A 26086-nucleotide genomic window follows, 5' to 3' on the forward strand; every position below is an offset into this window, starting at 1 on the left:
GATGATACCACAATTTTTCTTAAAAATGCCAGCCAAGTGCCAATTGCTTTACGTGTAATAGAGGATTTCTCAAAAGGGTCTGGATTGGTCCTAAACTTAAATAAATGTCAGTTATTACCTGTCAAAGAGTGTAATGTTCAGAGTATTTGTAATATAACAGTTAAAAATGAAGCAACGTATTTAGGTCTGATTATCTGCAAAGATCCAAAAGACAGAATTTTACTAAATTTTCCCCCAATTATTAAAAAATCTCAAACCAAATTAAATCAATGGTTGCAGAGAGATTTAAGTTTAAGAGGAAGGGTATTGCTCTCAAAAGCAGAAGGTCTGTCTCGACTGACTTATGCAGCAATTTCTCTGCATGCATGGACGGCAAAACTTGTAAGGATATTGACCGAATGCTCTTCAACTTCCTTTGGAAAAACCGGACACATTACATCAGAAAAAGTGTATTGATGAATGACTATGAACACGGTGGTCTCAATGTTTTGGATTTTACTACTCTAAACAATACATTTAAGATTAATTGGGCTAAACATTTTCTTAAAAATCCGGTATCCATTTGGAATTTTATTCCTCACTACATTTTCTCTAAGTTTGGTGGTCTAAGTTTTATCTTAGGTTGTGATTATAATATAGATAAGCTTCCAGAAAAGCTCTCGATGTTTCACAAACAAGTTCTATTAGCTTGGTCCCTTATATATAAACACAACTTTACACCCCATACGTATTCAATTTGGAATAATAGGAACATAGTGTATAAAAATAAATCATTATTTTTTTCTAGGTGGGTTGAGAAACGGATTGTTTTAGTGAATCAGCTGTTTAATCCTAATGGGCAGCTCATGTCCTATTCAGAATTCTTAAACACCTATAAATTTCCAGCCACACCCAAAGAATATGCCATATTATTTGATGCAATACCTACGGGTATTATAATGCTTTTTAAAGGTATTCAACCTTGCATATCATCTGTTCTCTCCCCAACCCTTTAGATTCACACATAGGAAGAATCTGTCTAACAAACCACAGTAAAAGTAATAAGAATATCCGTGCTTTGTTCCAGACAGAATCTCTAACTATCCCACATGTGGTCTCTTATTGGAATTCCTTTGTCAGTGACATTAACTGGAAAAGAGTATGGACAATTCCTAACAAGTATCTGGTAACGAATAAAGTGAAGGAAGTCTCATTTAAAATATTGCATAAATTTTATCCCGCTAATCATTACATGACGAAGTTCAAAAGGGACATAAATGTGAACTGTGGATTTTGTGGAAGCCATCCTGAGACTGTGCAACACCTCTTCTGGATCTGTTCATACGCTAGAACATTTTGGAAAGACTTCAGTAGATTCATTGCTGGACATCTCTATAAAGACTTTACTGTGAAATGGGAAAATGTTGTATTTTGTTTCTTTCGAAGGCAAAAAAAAGAAGATGTTTACTTTATAATAAATTTATTAGTTATCTTAGCTAAATTTTATTTTCACAAATGCAAATACAGTAACAAAAAACCTAATTTTAAACATTACTATAATGATGTTTTATGTTACATAAAATTGATTAGTGGATCACTTAACAAAAAGGCTATGAAAACTATTACTATTTGTAGTAATTACAAATTATTTGAATGTTTGTAATTCTTTGTATTACACCCCCTGGCATATGTTAATTTTGTTCTGATTGTATACATGTTCTGTATACTGTTTCTTAATAAAGTTTAATAAAAAAAAAAAAAAAAAAAAAGACAGGTTGTTGGCTGCTGTGTTTGCACATGCTCAGTGTGACAGGTTGTTGGCTGCTGTGTTTGCACATGCTCAGTGTGACAGGATGTTGGCTGCTGTGTTTGCACATGCTCAGTGTGACAGGTTGTTGGCTGCTGTGTTTGCACATGCTCAGTGTGACAGGATGTTGGCTGCTGTGTTTGCACATGCTCAGTGGTGACAGGATGTTGGCTGCTGTGTTTGCACATTCTCAGTGTGACAGGATGTTGGCTGCTGTGTTTGCACATGCTCAGTGTGACAGGATGTTGGCTGCTGTGTTTGCACATGCTCAGTGTGACAGGATGTTGGCTGCTGTGTTTGCACATGCTCAGTGTGACAGGATGTTGGCTGCTGTGTTTGCACATGCTCAGTGTGACAGGATGTTGGCTGCTGTGTTTGCACATGCTCAGTGTGACAGGATGTTGGCTGCTGTGTTTGCACATGCTCAGTGTGACAGGATGTGGCTGTTGCAGCTCGTGTGACAGGATGTGTCTGCTTTGCACATGCTCAGTGTGACAGGATGTTGTCTGCTGTGTTTGCACATGCTCAGTGTGACAGGATGTTGGCTGCTGTGTTTGCACATGCTCAGTGTGACAGGTTGTTGGCTGCTGTGTTTGCACATGCTCAGTGTGACAGGATGTTGGCTGCTGTGTTTGCACATTCCTCAGTGTGACAGGATGTTGGCTGCTGTGTTTGCACATGCTCAGTGTGACAGGGATGTTGGCTGCTGTGTTTGCACATGCTCAGTGTGACAGGATGGTGGCTGCTGTGAAAGCTGAATGCTCTCTGGTTCCGTTTTCTTCGTTTTAAAAAATAATCCCGTCCACACGCAAATGCAGAAATGAAAGGAAAACGCTGCTAGGAACATGCCAAAGCAACAGGTGGCGCTATATTCCTAACCGTGTAGAAATGTTGGCCAATCAGAAATCTAGAAGCCTGGGTGGGAAAGAGTAAACAAAGATGGCGCTTAGAAGCAGAACTGTGTGGAGGGACAGTAACTGTGTGTGTATATGTAAGCATTTAAACACTGCAGAGAGTAACAGTAACAGTATTGTAGAAATTCTTTTCACCGAAACAATAACGTGGCGCACAGTGTGACGTCAAAAAATGAGCACACCTTTAATGCTGCGTTTTCTCCGTTTTTCTGTCCACACGTAAATGCAAAAACAGATTTTTAGAAAATATTTTTATTTTTAGAAATCCCCTGTTTTCAGTGACAGAAAACGCCGTTTACGTGTGGACAGAAGGTGCAAACGCATAGAAAAATCTGCATTTTCAAAAATACCCGGGTACGTGTGGACGTAGCCTCAGACCTGCTTTGCCTTCAGAGCTGAGCCTTAAATCCTCATGGCTCAGATTCAGCGAGGTGCTGGAAACATCCCTCAGAGTCATGTGATCAGTGACGTCAGCTTCAGCACTCACAGATAGAAAAGTGCATCCACATAAACAGGATATATAATAATAATAATAATCAGATGCTGATTTTCATCTTTTCAGGCCTTTGTCTGGGTGCTGATCCAGCTGTGTGTGTTTGTGATGACAGTAAATAAATGTCAGACTTACAGCTCCTGCTTTACTACATTAAAGTGATCAGATGACTTCAGCGCTTTGACATGGAAGCAGGAAATGACAAATGTAGCACAGCAGCAGCTTTTAACACGTCTGAGCTGGAAACACAAACTCTGCTATGATCATCATTCATAGAACAGCTTCCAGCTTCTGGTGCTCGGCTACAGTTTGGATGGATTTGCATTTAAAGATGCAACAAGACTAAAATGGTTAGGGTCAGGAGGTCAAAGGTCAGAGCTCCTGCAGGTCTGAGGGGAGCCTCATGGGGTGGCTATAGCTCAGGTGGCAGAGCAGGTCAGCCACTAATCAGAAGGCCGGTGGTTCGATCCCAGGCTGCCTCCTGGCTGCATGCCAAATATCCTTGGGCAAGATTTGCCTACTGGTGGTGGTCAGAGGGCCCGGTGGCGCCAGTGTCCGGCAGCCTCGCCTCTGTCAGTGCGCCCCAGGGCAGCTGTGGCTACAATGTAGCTGCCATCACCAGTGTGTGAATGTGTGGATGACTGGGTGAAAGACTGAATGTAGTGTGAAGCGCTTTGGGGTCCTTAGGGACTGAGTACAGCACTATACAAATGCAGGCCATTTACCATTTATGCTGGAGAAGGATGAAGGAGTCTGACCTGATCCAGTGTTTGACATGAACACATCAGCACTGCTGTCAGTGAGCCTAACGACAGCCGTTAGCATCATTTCAGTGTTTCAGTCATAAAAACACTTCCTGTCACTGTGGTGGTTACAGTGACATCATGCAGTTTGTGCTTTGACCTCCAGAGGGCGACAAATCAGCACAGACAGAGAGCTCCATTCAAACTTTGCTGCCATCAGTAATAATTCTTCAAATATAATCATCAGTGTTTGAGCAGCTATGATATCAGGGACAATCTACACATGTGTGACAATACTGAACATGTCACATGACACACCTTAAACATCATGTGATCCACTCTCAGTCTGCACTTTCATTCATGACTTTAACAGGTTGAAATGAGCTTTGAAGAAACATCAGTTTAGTGCTGAAATATTCAAACTCTGCAGGAAGAAGAACAACAAAGTGATGACAGATGTTTGTGTTTCAAAACAGGAAAACCAGCAAAAATAAATCACCTTTAGATAAGCTACCAGAGCTTTGGGAGTTTCCCAGCTGCACCTGAACGTAGCACAGAGTGTTTCTGATGCTTCTTAATGTGAAGGTGCCCTCAAACGGCTCTCTTTGTGTTTCCTTCCAGCCGGAAGTTTACTTTCACTTTCCTGAACTTCATGTTTGTGATGCTGATCTTCTCCGTCTGAAGCTCTGTGTAAAGGTACTGTCAGCAGTCTGTAATCTTTTCCTGGCTAATATCAGCTGTGTGATAGCTTAGCTCCAGCACAAACAGTGACAAATCTGTTGCTCCATAGTTCACAGTAACGGACGCACATCTGGGTCAACGAGGCAGCGTTGAACACTCTCCCGCCTTTTTGTGTGGGTGTGATTTTGTGTGGAAATAAAATTAAAAATTCAACTGTAGACTATCTAAAGCCTGCATATAAAAATGGCCAAGACCTGGTTCATAGTTTAGTTCAGTGTTAAATCTTTGAGCTGACTGTTTTGTCTTCAGTTTCTGGAAGTTTCAGCTGTTGTATTGTCTCGGATGGTTGTAGTTTGAAGGAAAAAATACTCCAGTCAGTCTGAATGTTTTCAGTGATGATCTGTAGGAAAATAACAGTTGAGACATTTTCAGTTCTCAGTACAGGGTGGAGTTTGTCATTCAGCATGTAGGACAGTTTGCAGATGGCGGCAGCAGCTCTGTAGGTCAACAGTTTTAGTTTTGGACTGATGTAAAAATTCTTCCTAATGTTTCCTGTTGTCTAAAACAGTGATTCTCAGGGCTCTCTCTGGTGGTAGGTGGGAAATCTCCAATTTTCTTTTAAGACTAAATAATATACCATTGTGGAGGTATGCAAAGATGACAAGAGAGTTCCCGAGGCTCTTCTGGGAGCTGGAGTCAACCAGAAAATGTCTCCCCGAGCGTGAGCCCTCTATGAAGAGCAGCCTTTCCCTTTCCTTGAATATATATGAGTGCTTGTGTATAAATACACAAACCATACACATGTGCTTTCATGCTTTCAATTGTGTAATTAAGTGATCTAGTAGCTCTGTTTTGCAAGTTCAGTTAACGCTAGAAATGTGTTTTGTCTCTAGGGGCCACCGCATATCTTTATATATAAACATATATAAATAAAACCACTTCTTTTTACATTAGTAATTCCTTTTGTGCATAATTTTATATTATTGTTAATATTAAATTAATTAAAGCAACAAAACAACCTGAAGAGCTGGTTCGGAGCCAAAAGAGCCGGTTCTCTAAAAAGAGCCAGAAATCCCATCACTAACAGCTATGGTTAGCATAATATAAACAGTGAAGATGGAAGATGAACACTAAATTTTTTCCACTCGATAAAAGTTCATGTCAGGGATCCCGATGGTTAGGGACAAATGTAATTGCATGGCAAGATGCTGTAAACGGACCAAACTTCAGTGAGGAGAACAACTGCAATTTAAGGTTAGTCATTAATATGCTGCTGCATGGGCTGTAGTTACACTGTAAAGTTTTAAAAACTGAGCTTTAAAATGAATGGTGATGATAAAAGACTGACTTTTTTAGGGGCTTCTTCTGATTAAATAGAACAAAATACAAAGCATTAAAACATGTTAAAAACACAACAGCCTTAATAAATGCAGAGTAGTTTGGACCAGGTTTCATCAGGTCATCACCTAAAGATTGGATGTCCCACCTGCTGTGAATGTTTTAATGCAGTACACTTGTTATTAATATCACTTGGCACATCCTGTTTATGACAGTTAAAATAAACAACATTCATATTTAAAATAAAATTGTCTTGTGTAAACTGTATGTGGTCTTAAATACGCCTATACTACTGTACTTTAATGTCAGTCATAAGGGTGGTACTTCAAGAGCCATATATTTTATGAGGTGGTACTCACTGTGAAAAGTTTGAGAACCACTGGTCTAAAAGTTGACACTGCTCACAGATAAATATGTGTGTTTTCAACCTTTGATCAGTTTTTGCTACCATTGTTTTCTTGATGTGATGAATGTGCAGCTGGAAACATCTGGAGTTGGTGAGGACAGGTTGAAATGTTGACAACATGATCAGCAGCTAAGCTGAACAGCAGATTTCCTCTCAGAGTTTTAGGATTCAGACACTTCTGATGACTTTCTGTTAGAAATGTTTGACTTTAAAACTTTGTCTGAATTGATGCTGCTGCCTTCAGAGAGGGTTCAGCCTTCACAGTGAAACGAAAGAGGAAAGACGTAAATGTTCCTGTGCAGTGAGCTCCCTCAGACATTTAATTACACTCAAACAGCAGCTTCACTGCATTTAGTTCATGTTTGCCTGTTCGACACAATCATTGCTGTGTTTTAGTGTCTCTGCTGTAACTGTACAAAACTCCTTCATACACCATCCCAACACTGAGAGGATGTTAAAAACACAGGGGCACCTTCGCCTCTCGCCCCAGGAGAGACCCTGGAGCTGAGAAAGTACCAGAACACACAGATAAGAAAAGACGTCTTTCAGGAGTTCAGCAACAACCACTTCAGTTTTCTTCCACTTGAGCAAAAGTTCCAGCAAAGAAAATATTTAAAGATCAGAAATGAAAAGATCAAATCTATCAGGTGTTAGCAACAGCTTAGCAACCACACTTCCTGCTTTCTGAAGCTCTGTGCTCAAACACTAAACCACTAACAGTTATGACTTTGGCAACAGGAAGTGTGGTTGCCTGTGTACTTCCTGTACACAGGCAGATATGTAGAGACTGCTTTTCTCTTGACTCTGTGGGTCTGCAGGTTTAGGTCTTATTGTTCTGATTTTGACAGAGTTTGAAGAAGAAAGTTAAACTCTTCTTCAGTCACATGATGTTCCTCTGTCTCTACATTTGTTTCTCTGATTGCAGCTGTGTTTGAAAAGACGCTAACTCTTCTGATCGTCTTTGTGTCATGGATCAGTAAATAAGCTAGTGAAATTTTCGTGTTTAAATAACATGTCTTTCTTTTACTCAGCCTGCTGTCACTTTGTTTTTGATTGAAATAAAATGATTCTCCAGTTTAACCGCTGAGACTGCAGCTACTTAATGATTTAAGTGATTTTAACAGTTTTTATTTATATTTTCACCATGGTACGTAAACTGTTCAGCAAATGTTCTTGTTGCTGTTAGTAATGCCTCCTCATACTTTGATAATTAATGTATTTCTGACTCAGTCAAAGCCCAAATTTAAACTGTGTTGAGATTGGTATTCTTATATAGAGGAAGAGGACTTGTGCTAGTTTTTAGGAACTGGTTCATTTATTGCGTAGGGGATGCGAGACAATTCTCCACTTTTGCACTTGAGTTGATTAAAGTTGGAAGTAAAATTAGTTTTATTGTGTTGTAATTTATGTACTACCTATTTCAAACAGTTCTGTCAAGTGACCTCTCAGACAGAAAGTACTCAAATTCATACTAAAAGGTTACTGATTTTATTTAAACCACAGACGAATCAAGAAACACAAGATCTACATTAGCTGAGGTCACAATTTCAAAGGGCAGGTTATTCCATAGATCCAAAACCACTCCACAGAATCTCTCTCAGGAACACTGATCAGCTCACCTGCTCTCCAGTTGCGCTGAGTGCCAGTTGACTGCTCCAAGCTGACAGATCTTCGGCTCCCTTCTCCCATCACTCGTGAACAAGACCCCGAGATACTTAAACTCCTCCACTTGGGGCAGGAACTCATCCCCGACCCGGAGTGGGCACTCCACCCTTTTCCGGCTGAGGACCATGGCCTCAGATTTGGAGGTGCTGATTCTCATTCCCACCCCTTCACACTCAGCTGTGAACCGTTCCAGTGCAAGCTGGAGGCCATCACCCGATGAAGCAACAGAACCAAATCATCCGCGAAAAGCAGCCACCACATGGCTACGCCTAGAAATCCTGTCCATAAAAATTATGAACAGAATCGCTGACAAAGGGCAGCACTGGCGGAGTCCATCACCCACTGAAAGCGAGTCCGACTTATTGCCAGCTATGCGAACTAAGCCCTTGCAATGGTTGTATAAGGATCGAATGGCCTGTGGCAAAGGGCCAGACACCCCATACTCCCAGAGCACCCCCCACAGGACACCCCAAGGGACACGGTCGGATGCCTTCTCCAAGTCCACAAAACACATGTAGACTGGTTGGGCAAACTCACATGAACCCTCAAATATCCTTGAGAGGGTGAAGAGCTGGTCCAGTGTTCCACGACCAGAACGTAAAGGGCATTGTTCCTCCTGTATCCGAGGTTCGACTAATGGACGGACTCTCCTTTCTAGCACCCTGGCATAGACTTTACCAGGGAGGGAGGCTGAGGAGTGTGATTCTTCTGCATTTGGAAAACACCCTCCGGTCCCCTTTCTTAAAGATGGGGACCACCACCCCAGTCTGCCAGTCCAAGGGTACGGCCCCTGATCTCCACGCAACATTGTATAGGCATGTCAACAAGGACAGCCCTGACATAGGGTTGATAGTGTGCCCAGCCTTAGTCCATGGGGCCCAGCCGGGCACAGCCCGAAAAACGGACACGGGCCCATCCTCTTGCAGGTCCAGCACCTGCAGGAGGTGCTGTAGGGGTCGGGTGCAATGTGAGGCAGGCGGCGGCCAGTGGCAGAGGCCCTGGCGGACAGATTCCCGGCTACCTAGGAGACATTGCGATTTAAAAAAAATACATTTGAGAGGATGGAGTGTGAATTTGGTTGTGTGTGTGCCCAGTTACTTACCTTAGCTCTGACTTTCCAAAGAACTTAGTTGATTGGTGGCCCATTTTTAAGTTCTCTCACTCTTTACATAGACACACTTTTCCAGGGGATGTTTAATGACTTGAGACTGGTGTTCATGAATGGACTTCAAAAACATCTGATATCATGGTTCTGGGTCATTTTCAACCAGCATTTTAAATTTTATTGTGTTTTGGTGACGTTTGGTATTGTGGTTTATTATTTAAGGTTTATTTGGTTAATTCTGAGTTTATTCCATGTTAGTTTCTTGTACACTTAGGTTCCCCTTGTGGCCTTGTCCTCTGTGTCCCTCTCTGTGTATTTGGTGCATTTGTGTGTGTCCTTGTGTCTTGTTTCCGTTTTCTGTTCCCATGTTCCTCTCCTTGTGGTCCATTATTATGTCTCCCCAGTTTATTGTGTTTCATGTCCTGTTGTCACAGTCTATATCTACAAGTCTACAAGTTGAATTCTGAGTTTATTCTTGCCTCAGTGAGTCTACTTTTGGGTCCTATCCTGCCTGCTTCACACGGCTAGTTCATGAAATCAGAATATCTTCAAAGCAGAAAAAAATGAAGTGGATGTTGAAATCTTTAAGGACATCATTCACAAGGGCCTGAAGAACAACTGGGTCTTCAGCTGATCCAAATGGCATTACCAAATACTTCAAGTGTAAAAGACGCACTCTGATAGCCATCTGTAACTTACCAGTCTCCTTTATTCTCAAGTAGTATACAATGTGCAGGTCCTTTTTACTTATAGTTTACTTGTAATTAGTGCATATGCGTCAACTGGCATGCAGCCTGTTTCAGTAGCTCCTCCTTTTTTCTCCCTACTTTAAAGTTTTTCTGACTTTTTCTTTGGTATTTACTTAATACATAATTTTCTCAGGTATTACTAAAGTATTCACATTCTTATTCCCAGAGAACATTTTCGTCATTGACTTGATGAATCAAGATTTAAATCCAATGTGATGGACCGGGGTGTCTGGCCCATTGCTACGGGCCATTCGATCCCTATACAACCGTTGCAAGAGCTTGGTTCGCATTGCCGGCAATAAGTCGGACTCGTTCCCGGTGGGTGATGGGCTCCGCCAGGGCTGCCCTTTGTCTCCGGTTCTGTTCATAATTTTTATGGACAGGATTTCTAGGCGCAGCCAAGTGGCGGAGGGCTTTCGCCTTGGTGGCCTCAGAATCTCATCTCTGCTTTTTGCGGATGATGTGGTTCTGTTGGCTTCATCGGGTGAGGGCCTCCAGCTCGCACTGGAACGGTTCGCAGCCGAGTGTGAATCAGCGGGAATGAGGATCAGCACCTCCAAATCTGAGGCCATGGTTCTCAGCCGGAAAAGGGTGGAGTGCCCACTCCGGGTCGGGGATGAGTTCCTGCCCGTAGTGGAGGAGTTCCAGTATCTCGGGGTCTTGTTTGCGAGTGATGGGAGAAGGGAGCCGGAGATCGACAGACGGATTGGGGCTGCAGCTGCAGTAATGCGGACGCTGCACCAGTCCGTCGTGGTGAAGAGGGAGCTGAGTGTAAAAGCGAAGCTCTCAATTTACCGGTCGATCTACGTCCCTACCCTCACCTATGGCCACGAGCTGTGGGTAGTGACCGAAAGAACAAGATCGCAGATACAAGCGGCAGAAATGAGCTTCCTCCAAAGGGTGGCTGGCTTCTCCCTTAGAGATAGGGTGAGAAGTTCGGCCATCCGGGAGGGGCTCAGAGTAGAGCAGCTGCTGCTCCACATCGAAAGGAGCCAGCTGAGGTGGTTCGGGCATCTGACAAGGATGCCCCCTGGGCGCCTCCTGGGTGAGGTGTTCCAGGCATATCCCACCGGGAGGAGGCCCCGGGGCAGACTCAGGACACGCTGGAGAGATTATATCTCTCGGCTGGCCTGGGAACGCCTTGGTGTTCCCCCGGATAAGCTGGAGGAGGTGGCTGGGGAGAGGGAGGTCTGGGCCTCTTTGCTTAGGCTGCTGCCCCCGCGACCCGGCCTCGGATAAAGCGGATGAAGATGGATGGATGGATGGTGATGGACCGAGTTGAAAAGCAGGAGTTGTCACAGGAATTTTAGAAAAAGAGAGTTTTCCTTTATTCAACCCAAAAAGTAGTGACAAAAATGATAAATGTTGAGCTCATAAAGACGTCAAAGAAACAAGACTGAAATCAGGCAAACAAAATGTGAACTTGACAAACCAACTGACTGCCCATACAAACATACTGTAAGTGACACAAAGAGGAAATGACAAACAGGGGTATATCTAATGGCTGAATCAGACCACTATGACACAGCAGGGGTAATAACAATAATAATAATGGATTGGATTTATATAGCGCTTTTCAAGGCACCCAAAGCGCTCTACAATACCACTATTCATTCACTCTCACATTCACACACTGGTGGAGGCAGCTACAGTTGTAGCCACAGCTGCCCTGCCCTGACAGAAGCGAGGCTGCCATATTGCGCCATCGGCCCCTCTGGCCAACACCAGTAGGCAAGTAGGGTAAAGTGTCTTGCCCAAGGACACAACGACCAGGACAGAGAGGCCAGGGATCGAACCAGCGACCTTCCAGTTACAGATGCGATTCCCAACCCCCTGAGCCACGTTCACCCATTAGCTAAGCACAACACAATTACGAACCACAAAAACAATGTAGAACAGTTGCGTTTGTTAACCCTTTAGAGCCGATCGGAGCAGTGTATAAAAATTGGTGTATTTCAAAAATAAAACTATGAAGACACTCAAAATAAATTTCCTGTGGTGGGAAACTATTTGGTGCAACTTTTTTGTATTTACAGTTTTGAGGGATAAGCCTCTTAAATTTCTCTAACTACAAATATATGTTAAAAAAGCAAAAACGATTTTCAATTTTTTTGTAGTTTATTGCACTTTTTTGCAATTTATGTAATTACTATGCACTTAATGAATACATATTATTAAAATCTGGGCTATAATGGTTGTATTGATGTATAGCAACTTGAAATGCTCCCAAAAATGGCTCCACAGCATGTAAAAATACAATATAAGCTCTGGCGGACTTGGTTCTATGTTAGGTCTTAAAGGGTTAATAGACTAAACACCAAAGAAGAAAATCCCAAAACACTAAACTTTAAATACAAATATGTTGTTAAATACAAAGCCTAATTTAAAGAAAATACCCCCCCCCCCCCCCCCCCCCCCCCCCCCCCCCGCCACCCCAGCAGGAACTGGTTGTGCTGTCCAATCATCCCCTCTAAGTACTCTAAGCATAGACCACCATCTTTGCCTCGTCATGGCAGGTGACGAATTAGTAAAAGTAACAAGGATCAGTCACAATCACAAACCAAAAATAAGAAATGGAGTGGTATAAATACATAGGTAAACCAAATATGTGAGCATACAAATAGAACAAATGTACTTATACCAATCAATAAACTCATTGCAATGCAAATTAAAATGTGTCATTGTGCTTAGATGATGGAATAAGTGAAAGTACATAAGAGTTACCGACTTTAGAGTGTGGACAGGGGTTTGGCCATCACATCTGTATTATTCCAAACCCAAATTATTTGCAAAGAACTGCAAATTCAGGTTCTATCATATGTTAAGGACGTTATCCGAGCATTCTGTCACGATCCTGGGTCTGTTGACCCAGCGTTTTGGAGTTTTAGTTTATTTTGATGTTCATGGTTTGTTTAAGTTCATTAGCTTATCTAAGTTCATTTGCTTGTTAGTTTACCCTTGTGTTTTCAACCCCTGTTACGTCTCCCTTGCCCTTCACGTGTTTCATGTCTGTTATGTTGTCAAGTTCATGTTGTCATGTCTGTGTCTCATTATGTTTCCTGTTTTATTTTGAAGAGGTCCTGTGTTCCTGTGTTCAATGGGTTTAGTTTCACACTCCCCTTGTGATGTTGTTATGTTCATGTGTGTCAGCTGTTTCCCCATGTGTTCCCACTTCCCTCATTAGCCTCCTGTGTGTATTTGGTCCGTGTGTTTTCATTCCTTCTTTGCCAGGTCTTTTGCTGTGTTCACGTTAGGGGTGGGTTTTTATAATCGATTTATCGATTAAAATCGATTCTGGCTTGGATAACGTAAAATCGATTCATTAAAATCCTGAATCGATTTTTTAATATCAATTTATTTTGCCCAAAATGCCAGAATCTCAGGTGAAAGATCACAAAATTTCAACAACCACCAAACAGCTAAGACCGTAAATGAGAGCAGGAACACGGATTCTGCACATAGACTTAAACAGACGGCGCGACCCGCGGATCAGAATCAGTGAGATGTCGCCTTTCTCAGCTGACGGTCGGGGCTGAAAGCCGACAGCTCGCTGATTCTGATCCGCGGGTCCACGCTGTGTGGTTATGCCCTTTTTGCGCTGATCATATGGCTGTTAGTTTTATCTCTCTCCAAACAATATTGACCGAACCAGCAGCAAAAGAAGATCCAAACTACGCTTCACATAAACATCGTCATGAATTCACTCTGACTTTTACTGTTTTGCTTCCACCGCGATGCACAGCTCTCTCTCTCTCTCTCCCTCTCTCTCTCCCTCTCTCTCTCTCTCTCTGTACTTCAAGAACAGTTTCCCTTTCTTCATTATTCGCTTGCTTGTTACGCACAAGCCTACTGTTGCTTACAGCGCTGTCGGCCGATGGTTTTTTTTCCCTTTTACTTACTTCCGAAAAGAAAACCTAATTTCTGCCGTTCAATATTGAACAAATTTAAACTTTTTAAAATTAAGCAAAATGCTTTTCTTTCGTTTTTGATGTACTGCAGATTATTTTTATAAAATCCCAGGCCAGGAAAATCACCTTCATGTTTTTCTGTGTTTTATCTTCAGCTACTTTGACACAAAGGCCTCTGCTGTGATGCTCACACCTGTGATAAAGTCTTGCATGTGTCAGCTTCCTTTTTATAGATACAAAAATATGTAAATGTACTGATCTGAATTATATTTCTGACTGTCAAAATTTCCCAGATTCAAATCGAATCGAATTAAATCGAATCGTGGATCGAATCGATTCGGGACCTTGTGAATCGGAATTGAATCGATTCTAGAAATCAGTGACGATACCCAGCCCTAGTTCACGTCATGCTTCCAGGGTTTTTCCATGTCTCCATGGCAGGTTCCATCTGTAAGGTTTTTCCATGCTTTAATCTTAGCTCACCCAGTTTAGTTTATTGTTTAGTTTCACATTGGCGTTTTGTTTTGTACTTCTTTGCCAGCCTTTAATAAACTGCTTGTTTTCTGTTATTCCACATCATGTTTCGTAGTTTTGGTCTGCGCTTGAGTCCTTTTTGCAACACATACAGTCTGCCCCTGCCAGACTTTGACACATTCCACTTTACTCTCAGACTGCAGGCTTAACTCACCAGTATACCTTCTGCCTTGGTCGCTTTGCACACCACCAGAAAATTATCATGCAGTCACTTCTATTTAGCCTTACCCTGATTTCACAGATAGCCGCTGCAGTATTCTTGTGCCTCATGGGTGTCGCCATTCAGACAGTACTGCTAAATAAGCGCTTGTATAGAAGAGGCAGAAGTCAAAACTGTGAGGAATCTCTGATCAATGGTGAGCCTTTGATTTTGTGTACTGAAGTATCATTAAAGTGGTGGTGAAAATTGTCAAGATAATATAGTCATGTCTTCAATGTGGTCTTAACACTGAGCGTAGAAATGGCCTTATTTGCTGATCCTAGATTTTTGAAAATTAGAATAGGAAGCAAAACCTTCAGCTTCGGACCCCTCTTCACCTTTGAGTTTGAGTTCCGGAGCCAGATATCGGCTGTTTCCCAATTCAGGGTCTGCAGCCTTAAAGTACGCAGCCTCAACGGTCCTCAAGGGCCGCGTACTCAAAGAGCGCTTAGACCGGAAGTGCGAGGCTTGTGAAATGGGACGGTCTAGCCTCCGTCGCGCTGCCCAGGTTGCCTAGCAACCATGATAGCTGGAAACGTGTGGTTGACAGAAATGAAGGAGAACATATTTTGTTCATTTGTTTGTTTCTTTCTACACGAGCTTTAATAAGTATCTGAGGCTGAGACCACAGGACTGTAGAACATGATTGTTGGGCTTCATTTCTGTACTGAACAGTAATTTTAAGATTAGCTAGTAAATAACAATTAGTTAATGTTGTTCATGAGACTAAAGTCAGTGTAAATATGAGATGGCCAATATTATAGTTATTATATTAATCATTATTAGTTATTACAGCAGTGAGTTTGAACTCTCTTATTGTCGCATGTGAGTGAACTCTGTCAAACTCTGAGCTTCAGTAAAGATTCAAGTTGCAGTTATTTATATTTCCTGTCACCTTAAATCTTCACTCAAAGACAAGTACCTTTGACAGTGTATATACAGATGTATTATATATAAGAGACAAATGTTGTTCCTTCAGTATGTTGGCATTACTAAATTTGGCTCAATGCTTACATACATGTGTAAAAAGCAAAATGTACGAGCTGTGATAGCTGTGTCTGATAGAATGAAGAGTCGACTGATATATGAAATATTCCTTTATTGGGTGAGAAAATCAGACCATGTCATAACTGCTTTAAGTCACACAGAATAGATATCAGAGCCTTAAACAGGCTGACGTCTGCTAAATGGGTCAAACTGGGCAGAAAGTCTACAAACACATAACATCCTTATAGAATATGATGTAACACTATAGATCAACTTAGCTCAGAATATATAAAGCATATAAACAGTTACAGCAATATGATGCAACAAACACAGCAGCTACTGATCCAAAATACTCAAAGCTTCATAGAACTGAAACCAACATTTATTTTAGCTCCATTCTGCTGCTGATACAGACTTTAGGTTTCTGAATATTAAACTTGTTGCTGCCTTTCATAGTGTGTAACCTGAAGGCCCTGAGTACTCTGAGTACTTTCTCCCACACTGGAAACACTGGGATGATCACATTATTTGAACATTACCTAATAAGACTGATTCAGCACAGACAGTTATGTTAAACTTTCCTAGCAGTCCTTCACAAACAGGGAACAGTCTGTCTATTCTCTCCATCTGTCAGCTGCTGCTGGCTCTTCCTCCTCCTCTTCCTCACACACTGCTGAGTTTGTCCTGGTGGATCATCAGGGGTGCAAAGCCTCACAGATGATGTGCAGCAGTGGGTCCCTCAGTCTGTCCTCACTCTGGACACTTGCAGTCGTCACACATGGAAATCAAATGTGTGATAAGCTGCAGGATTCAAACACAAGTGTAACTTATAAACACATGTTCATACTTTTATTCCACAATCAGAGAGAAAGAAACAGAGAGAGAGTGCAGGACAGACAGACAGGTGACAGTCTCAGGTGTACACACTGCTACACAACAGCACCAGAGAAGCAGGATTTAGTGTTTGTGTTATTACGAGTGTAAACAAGAAGAGTTCCAGATGGTGCAGTGGACACATGTGTGACTGCTGTGATTAAAGCATCTTTCTTTCAGCTTAACGAGTGAACCGTCAGCTCGTTCAAACACACGTTAAAGTGCGTTTGGCTCGACACCACCGAACAGAGGCAGCAATATAACACAGCTCACATTAACAGTGCAGTGAATCCTGCTTGTGCCGTGATGTTCAGGACTGCAAACCGAGCAGCATCACTGACTTTCAGCTTGTTGTGTTTGTGGATATATGACTGACTTTAATTACCCATGAAATCATCACATCTCTGTGAGATTAAGGTTGACTATTGAACGGCGTATATTTGAAAGTAAAGGCTTTAAAACTAAGTTAGTACAAATATCGCTAATGTCACATGACTTTGCCGACATGTGGCCAACAGTAATGTTTTAATTTTCTTCATTATTAAACATTCGCACATAAATAAGTGACATAATATTCAGTACTTACATTTGAAAGTTTACTCTTCAGCCGCTCCCTTCTGCCGTATTTTGCGGCAAAATTATCCACACCCACCGCTGCGCTATGAATTGTGGGATATATGGGAGCACGAAGTGTACGCGGGACCACACTTCAAATTTGGGGAAATCGACGGCGCATTTGGAGAACACTTTGATTTGGGACAGCCGTCGTCGCTTCGCTGTGGCGTACTCCGGTGTGTGCAGTCGCTGGATTGGGACACAGCCACAGTGTAGGGAGGAACTTCCACTCAGATGTTTCAGGTGTTGCTGGATGGAGGAGGACATAGTTTTAGTTTAGTGAGGGTGAGAAAGTAAGAACTTTCCTCCTAAAACCAACAGAAAGAAGTTTGGACTTTTAAACTCATGTGCTTACTCATGAGCGATTGCATCAGCTCCAGCCTGTGTGCAGCACTTAGTGGCTTTAAGTACAGCTGATGTTTGTCTGCTCTAATAGAGGAGAAACAGCTCATTAGGATCAACAGCGACCTGAGAATATCTCCAACGACCAGAGTTACCCCATCATCAGATATATTGGAACGTTTATGTGACAATTTCTTCTTGATACCATGTTCCAGAGCAGATTTAGAAACCTGATGTCAAACTGGTGCCAGTATAATCATGATAAAACTAGTTTGAGTGTTAATCTTTTTGTTGAGTCTTTTTGTTTGTTTGACTTCATATTATATTTTTGATATACTTCAGCTGATTTTAAGCTGTTTTCTGAAATTGTTCCTTCTACCACCTTTATCAGAGACTTCCTGTCAGACCGTGTTCAGCGTGGGGCCTCGTCTTCCCTCAGCCTTAACACCGGCTCTCCACAAGGCTGGCCCCTACTGTATTTTACTCATTATTGATTCTTTACCATTCAGTGTGTGATGTTATTCTCACCACAGAATAATCCATCCAGAAAAGACAGTCATAAGTAAATTCTAGATAATCCAGATTAAACATGCAATCTGCTGGGAAATGTGTAAGTAAAAAAAAAAGTCTGCTGAGACCGTGATTCATTTTTTTTTAATGATTTACAGGTCAAAGATGGAGGCGTCTGTTCAGGAGCAGCTGCTGGGCATGCTGGATGATTTGGGAGAAGAGGAGCTTGACCGTTTCCACTGGTACCTGCAGAATGGAGGTGATTTCATCCCCATCAAAAAGAGCCGCCTGGAGAAAGCGAACAGAACGGCAACGGTGGATCTCATGGTGGGAACATATCCTACTGACCATGTGATGAAGGTGGCGGAGTTGATTTTAACGAAGATGAAAAAAGGTCAGTCAGAGAAAAAATAAACAAACAGTCAGTGTGTTAGGAAGACACAACATTCTCATAATTTATTGTATATATTGACCTTCTTAGTTTTCTCTTTCCTCCTCAAAAACCCTTTGAGTACAAATATTACATTTACATTATTTTGAATCCAGACAGGTTTTGATTTTTAAAAAGCTCATGATTTAAGGTGCACTTTCCTCCAACAGGAACTCCCTCAGCCTCATCACATCCATCAGAATCAGAAGGTAAGAATTCATCAGTCTGTCTGAAGAGGCATGCATGAGGCAGAAGCACACGAACTCTGAGCTGACCAATCAGAGCTCTTATCAGAAATAGTCAAACAAATCATGCTTTGAGAAAGTTATACAATGACTTCATAAAACATTTAGACCTTCACTCTTACTTGTGTCACAAGATGGCGCCTGTGTTTGGCTTCGCCGCCTGTGCCGCTAGTACAGCTCGCTGGTATAGTTTTATACTGGCTGCTATTGTCACTTGCAATATTATTTTTACCATCCTGTGTTTTGATTTTGTCTCTGCCACCAATACTTATGATCGGGGCACGATGTTGTATATCAACGATTCAATGGAGAGCTACTGTGACAGCTGGGACAGTTACAGGAAATTTTTCCCTCCACCCTTTGTGTGTTCCTCACCTGAGTGCATGTTACCGTACATATCGGTGGGATTTAACACGAAGAAAAGAAGAAGTAGGGGAACCAGGGCCGGTGTCCAGGTGCGACTGAGAAGGTACCGAAGATTCGCTTCTTGGATGTGGGAAGAATCCCGGTGCCTACGACCAATTCATCTACTGTCACCTGGTGCCGACGCTACACTTCAGCTCCCAGCCCGGAATCTATGGTCTGATGGCCCCATGTTCACTTGGCGTCCTTCCTTCGACCGCCGTTTTGATGGCAGAGGTGATGTACCACTATGGATATTAGCTTCTGCTGGCGCCCGGCGTAACAGGTGTAGAGGTGCGCACAGGTGTTTAATTCGAGTGCACCAACCAAACGTCTTCAATCAGGTTTGCCCTGCTCAACACTCGCTCAATCACAAACAAATCGTTTATTTTAAACGATCTTTTTATAAAGGAATCTCTCAACTTCTTGTGTTTAACTGAGACGTGGCAACAAAACATGGATTATATACATCTGAAGGAAATTTGTTCGACTGGCTGCTCCGTCATCGGAACTCCACGTCTTTCGGGACGTGGCGGAGGTCTCGCTGTTGTGCACCAGGACAGATTCACATGCAGACTGATGAACTCGGATTCTTTTACCTCATTTGAACTTCAGATGATCAAGGTCGGCTCTTTGCACACCTTTTATTGTATTTGAATCTACCGACCTCCTGGCCCCGCTAGAGTCTTTTTAACTGAATTTAACGACCTCCTATCATCCATTATTAAATTAGAGAAGGTGGTGATGTTGGGAGATTTTAACCTTCATATTGATGATGCATCCTGTAATATGGCTGCTGACTTCATGACTATCACAGAGTCTTTTAATTTTATGCAGCATGTTTCTGGCCCTGCACATGTAAAGGGTCACACACTGGATCTTGTTTTCTCCTTGGGTTTAAATATAAATGACATTCGTGTGGAAAATGTCCATGTGAGTGACCATAGCTGCATATATTTTAACTTGTCGTTTTATTTGGATCCCCCGGCTCCCAAAATAACGATTGAAAGGCGAATCATAAACCAGAACGCCGGCAAAAGGTTGACGTGTTGACATGTTCGACACTGAAATGACTTACAGTGATTTGGACTCTCTTGTCTCATCCTTTAATAACCAGTGTACTTCTATTTTAGACATAGTGGCACCTTTGAAAAAAAGTACTGTCCTATGTTTGAAATCTCATCCTTGGTTAAATGAAAACATTTCATTTCAGGAGATACTGTCCCAAGCTAGAACGTTTGTGGAAGGCTTCCAAACTTGAGGTTTATAAGTTAAACCTTAAAGAATCTGTCCTCTTACTAAATGACATGTGGAAAACGCCAGAACAGAGTATTTTTCACACCTCATAGCCTCAAAAAAGAAAGATCCTAAATTCTTGTTTAAAACAATTAAGAGTATTGTTTCTCCTGATGCTCCTTGTGCACCAGTTCACTCAACGTCCGAATGCAATGAGTTTATGAACTATTTCAGAAATAAAGTCATTGCCATCAGGTCTAATATCTCTCCATCATCTTCTCAATATCAAACTTTTAACTTGCTCTCCTCTGATACTTGGTCCTACTTTACTCCTGTTACATTACAAGACATCAGAGGCCTGCTTTGTCATATAAAACAGACTTCAAGCCCCCTTGATGTCCTTCCATCTTCATTTTTTGCTAGTGTGTTTGATTCGATTGGACCCTGTATTGTGGAAATGAGAAATAATTCTCTTCATACTGGCTCAGTCCCCAGCTTCTTTAAACAAGCTGTTGTTGAGCCAATATTAAAGAAACCCCAGCTGGATCCATCTCTTCCTAACAGTTATAGGCCAATATCCAAATTGCCTTTTATATCGAAACTTTTAGAAAAAGTAGTACTAGAACAACTTAACTATTTCCTGGATAAAAATGCTGTTATGGACACTTTCCAGTCTGGTTTTCGTAAATTGCATTCCACTGAAATGGCCTTACTTAGAGTATCTAGTGACATCCTGATGGCCGCAGACTCCGGAGAATACACAGTTCTGGTCCTGCTGGATCTCAGCTCTGCTTTTGACACTGTAGATCACAGTATCATGATAAACAGACTCGAGAACTTGTTTGGGATTACTGGTGTTGTTTTAAAATAGTTTATATCATATCTGTCTGAGAGATCTTTTACTGTTTGCATGAATCATGTCACATCAGAATCAACAGTTTTGCCGTGTGGGGTACCACAGGGATCTGTCCTGGGTCCAATTCTCTTTCTACTTTATGTATTCCCCCTAGGCCAAATTATTAAGCGCTATAAATATATCTCCTATCATCTCTATGCTGACGAAATCCAACTATACTGTTCCTTCAAAATGTCTGAGTTTTATAAATTGTCTAATTTAAGTAACTGTCTGACAGAAATCAACAAATGGTTAAATGACAATTTCCTCCAACTAAACTCTGATAAAACAGAAACTCTAATTATTGCTCCAGACCACATGGTCCCAGAAATTAGACAGCATATCAGCTTCTTAGACCCTTATGTAAAATCAAGCCTTAGAAATCTCGGTGTCATATTTGACAGCTCGATGTCGCTCGAGCAGCTGGTCCGAAACTGTTTTTATCATTTACGGAATAATTCAAAACTCAGACTAATAGTGTCAAAGCTTGAACTTGAGATGATTATTCATGCTTTTATTTCATCTCATTTAGACTATTGTAATGGCCTTTTTACTTGTTTTAACAAATCAACCTTAAATCGTCTTCAGACTGTGCAGAATGCTGCAGCACGTCTCTTAACAGGCACCAAGAGAAGATTTTTATTTAGAAAAGCATTTGATTAATTTCTTCTTATGCTGTTTTTATAGTTTTATTGTTTTACATTGTTTTATTTACTGTTATATTTTTTATATTTCCATTTCCTGTGTTGTAAAGCACTTTGTGATTTTTATCTGTGAAAAGCGCTATATAAATAAATTTTACTTACTTACTTACTTACTCTTTCAAAATCAGTGCAACATGGTCCAGCCCTAACTATATGCTTTAGCAAAAAGGAAAGTTTGAAGCCTAATCTTAAAAGTAGAGATACTGTCTGTCTCCCGAATCCAAACTGGAAGCTGGTTCCACAGAAGAGGGGCCTGAAAACTGAAGGCTCTGCCTCCCATTCTACTTTTAAATACTCTAGGAACAACAAGTAGGCCTGCAGAGCGAGAGCGAAGTGCTCTAATAGGGTGATATGGTACTACAAGGTCATTAAGATAAGATGGGGCCTGATTATTTAAGACCTTGTATGTGAGGAGCAGGATTTTCCGGACTTCCTGATAATAATGAATTACAGTCGTCCAGCCTGGAAGTAATAAATGCATGAACTAGTTTTTCAGCGTCACTCTGAGACAGGATATTTCTAACTTTAGAAATGTTGCACAAATGGAAGAACGCAGTCTTACATATTTGTTTAATATGTGCGTTGAAGGACATGTCTTGGTCAAAATGACTCCAAGGTTCCTCACAGCGTTATTGGAGGCCAAGGTAATGCCATCCAGAGTAAGAATCTGGTTAGATACCGTATTTCCATGATCGACCGCTGTGGAAGTAGCATTCGGGTAGCTGCTCTGCTCCATGTTGTTACAGGGCATTGAAGATGACAACAGTGGGTGGATTATATTCTATCTACATGGATAGATGTGATCTGTGCATATCGTGCGTCTGTGATGAAACCTCTCCTCCAGCCACGCTGTGGAGGATCTGTGCTGTGATATTGCTGCAGCTTTATCTACTCTACTAGAATATAATGAATCAAATACAATGAATTGTTTTAAAATTTTCAATTAAGCTCTCAAAAAACAACAAAAAGCATACAATAAATAATATATCAGAAAAATAATTAAAAAGAACTTATAGGATCAAGCAAACAAAATAATTCAAAAATAATTGAAAAATCAGACAAACAAATTCAACTTAATAACCAGGACCCAACTTTTTGGTGCTTATAATTCAAACCTTAAACTCAAATATAATCATATTAATAAACACCATCCAACAGGCAATACAACACTGTATCACAAAGGTAATCAATGAAAAACCACATCCCCATACCTGCAACACATAGAAATAAAGGCCTGTGATCTGTGCGTGTCTCCTGACAAAAGAAAACGGTACAGCTGCATCTTTGGGCTAAAACTCATTAAAAAAAAGGTTAAATTAGCTAAATCTGCCCTCTACAAAACTCATATGCTACACAAACATCTAATGAGATTTAAACAAAAGTTATTAAGATGCAAATGAATGGATATATAAGTTTTTGGCAATGTATGGACCATAGAATAGACTAATCATCTCAACTACTGTTTTTATTCAGAGATTCTTCAGAGGTGTCAACTTAAACTCAAGTCTAAGCTGAAGGATGAGTTCCAGTGTGTGTTTGAGGGCATCGCTAAAGCAGGAAACTCAACCCTTCTGAATGAGATCTACACAGAGCTCTACATCACAGAGGGAGGGACTGCAGAGGTCAATGGTGAACATGAGGTCAGACAGATTGAAACAGCATCCAGGAAACCAAACAGACCAGAAACAACAATCAGAGAAAAAGACATCTTTAAAGCCTCACCTGGAAGAGATGAACCAATCAGAACAGTGCTGACAAAGGGAGTGGCTGGCATTGGCAAAACAGTCTTAACACAGAAATACACCCTGGACTGGGCTGAAGACAAAGCCAACCAGGACATCCAGTTCATATTTCCATTCACTTTCAGAGAGCTGAATGTGCTGAAAGAGGAAAAGTTCAGCTTGGTGGGACTTGTTCATCACTTCTTTACTGAAACCAAAGAAGCAGGAATCTGCAGCTTTGAAGACTTCCAGGTTGTGTTCATCTTTGATGGTCTGGATGAGTGTCGACTTCCTCTGGACTTCCACAAAACTACAATCCTTACTGACCCTAGAAAGTCCACCTCAGTGGATGTGCTGCTGATAAACCTCATCAGGAGGAAACTGCTTCCCTCTGCTCGCCTCTGGATAACCACACGACCTGCAGCAGCCAATCAGATCCCTCCTAAATGTGTTGGCATGGTGACAGAGGTCAGAGGGTTCACTGACCCACAGAAGAAGAAGTACTTTGAGAAGAGATTCAGTGATAAGGAGCAGGCCAGCAGGATCATCTCCCACATCAAGACATCACGAAGCCTCCACATCATGTGCCACATCCCAGTCTTCTGCTGGATCACTGCTACAGTTCTGGAGGATGAGCTGAAAACCAGAGAGGGAGGACAGCTGCCCAAGAACCTGACTGAGATGTACATCCACTTCCTGGTGGTTCAGGCCAAAGTGAAGAAGGTCAAGTATGATGGAGGAGCTGAGACAGATCCACACTGGAATCCAGAGAGCAGGAAGATGATGGAGTCTCTGGGAAAACTGGCTTTTGATCAGCTGCAGAAAGGAAACCTGATCTTCTATGAATCAGACCTGACAGAGTGTGGCATCGATATCAGAGCAGCCTCAGTGTACTCAGGAGTGTTCACACAGATCTTTAAAGAGGAGAGAGGACTGTACCAGGACAAGGTGTTCTGCTTCATCCATCTGAGTGTTCAGGAGTTTCTGGCTGCTCTTCATGTCCATCTGACCTTCATCAACTCTCGACTCAATCTGCCGGAAGAACCAACAACCTCCCAGAAGTCTGAATCAAGAGATCCTACATTCTTCTACCAGAGTGCTGTGGACAAGGTCTTACAGAGTTCAAATGGACACCTGGACTTGTTCCTCCGCTTCTTCCTGGGTCTTTCACTGCAGACCAATCAGACTATCCTACAAGGTCTGCTGACACAGACAGGAAGTAGCTCACAGACCAATCAGGGAACAGTCCAGTACATCAAGAAAAAGCTCAATGAGAATCTTTCTGCAGAGAAAAGCATCAATCTGTTCCACTGTCTGAATGAACTGAATGATCATTCTCTAGTGGAGGAGATCCAACAGTCCCTGAGATCAGGAAGTCTCTCCACAGATAAACTGTCTCCTGCTCAGTGGTCAGCTCTGACCTTCATCTTACTGTCATCAGAAGAAGATCTGGATGTGTTTGACCTGAATAAATACTCTGCTTCAGAGGAGGCTCTTCTGAGACTGCTGCCAGTGGTCAAAGCCTCCAACAAAGCTCTGTAAGTAAATGTGAACTCATCCCTTCATTCTTAAAATCATGGGAAATAAATTAGGTGTGCTCTGTCTCTCTGTGGGCTAAGTGGAAGAGACTGGATTGATCTCTACTTTACCTTTGTTTGCTGTCAGGAAATATCATTCTCCATGAAGTTTGCATTTCAGCTCATCCCCTTTATACACACCTTTTAACATGAAAGCTTTTATAGAGATAGTGTTTAAAAATCAGTGTTCCTCACAGTACACAGGTAATGAGCATAAGAGTTACTGAACAGAGACGTCCTGCTGTGAACTTTGTTGCTGTGCATCTAAAATATAAAAATGTATCTGAGACGATTTTACTTCCAATCATGTTCACAGTTTTTTAGAATTTCTAAACCAGAAGGTGGAGGACAGCTCATGATGACTGGCTGCTGCTCTTCAGTGTGCTTTATGAAATTAACGCTTGGACTTTATGGAGGGTGGGGCTTCAAAGGGGAATGAGCCAAAGCAGCTTGTTTTAGACAGAAAATGAAACAAGAGTCTGCACCAAGTCCAGCATGTGATAAATTAATTATAAGTACATCTACAGTAGTACTGTAGTACCCACAGGCCTATGCCTGCAGACTCTGAACTAATGTCACCAAAACTACCTGCTCTTCACTGGTTTCCATTTAGATATGTTGGTATAATTGTGTTTCTACAAATTTAAAGTGTTTTTCTTTTTCTACACTTAAATGTTTCTAAAAATAGTTTTGGCTAATATTACATTATAGTGTACACAGAATTATTATATTGATAATCTAGGTTCAACACCTAAGTAGATTTCATTTGATTACAAATATTTATTTTTTTCAGGCTGAGCAGCTGTAACCTGTCAGAGGAAGGCTGTGAGCATTTGTTGTCAGTCATCAGCTCGCAGTCCTGTAGTCTGAGAGAGCTGGACCTGAGTACCAACAGCCTCAATGATTCAGCAGTAAAGCTTCTGTCTGTGGCAGTGGAGAGTCCACACGCCAAACTGAATGTTCTGAGGTCAGATCAATTTTTATTCTTTTTTTGTTTTGTTTGCATTTTTGTTTTTTTCATCACATTT

General features: G+C 41.6%; 1 protein-coding gene across 2 annotated transcripts; it reads left to right on the forward strand.

Moving 5' to 3' along the window:
- Nucleotides 1–4393: 4393 nt before the first annotated feature.
- On the forward strand, nucleotides 4394–25845 carry LOC120716263 (NLR family CARD domain-containing protein 3-like). Of its 2 annotated transcripts, XM_040003725.1 has the most exons (4): nucleotides 4394–4632; nucleotides 18007–18242; nucleotides 18449–18487; nucleotides 23234–25845. In XM_040003725.1, exons 2-4 carry the CDS (start codon nucleotides 18014–18016, stop codon nucleotides 25021–25023), a joined length of 2058 nt encoding a protein of 685 aa, XP_039859659.1. In that variant the 5' UTR covers nucleotides 4394–4632; nucleotides 18007–18013; the 3' UTR covers nucleotides 25024–25845. The 2 variants fall into 2 exon arrangements, with proteins under 2 accessions (XP_039859659.1, XP_039859658.1); XM_040003724.1 differs by lacking the exon at nucleotides 4394–4632 and having other exon boundaries at nucleotides 16969–18242.
- The last annotated feature ends 241 nt before the right edge of the window (nucleotides 25846–26086 follow it).

The sequence above is a fragment of the Simochromis diagramma genome, unplaced genomic scaffold, assembly GCF_900408965.1.
Source record: "Simochromis diagramma unplaced genomic scaffold, fSimDia1.1 OVJJ01000466.1, whole genome shotgun sequence".
In the NCBI taxonomy this organism is placed as follows: Eukaryota; Metazoa; Chordata; class Actinopteri; order Cichliformes; family Cichlidae; genus Simochromis; species Simochromis diagramma.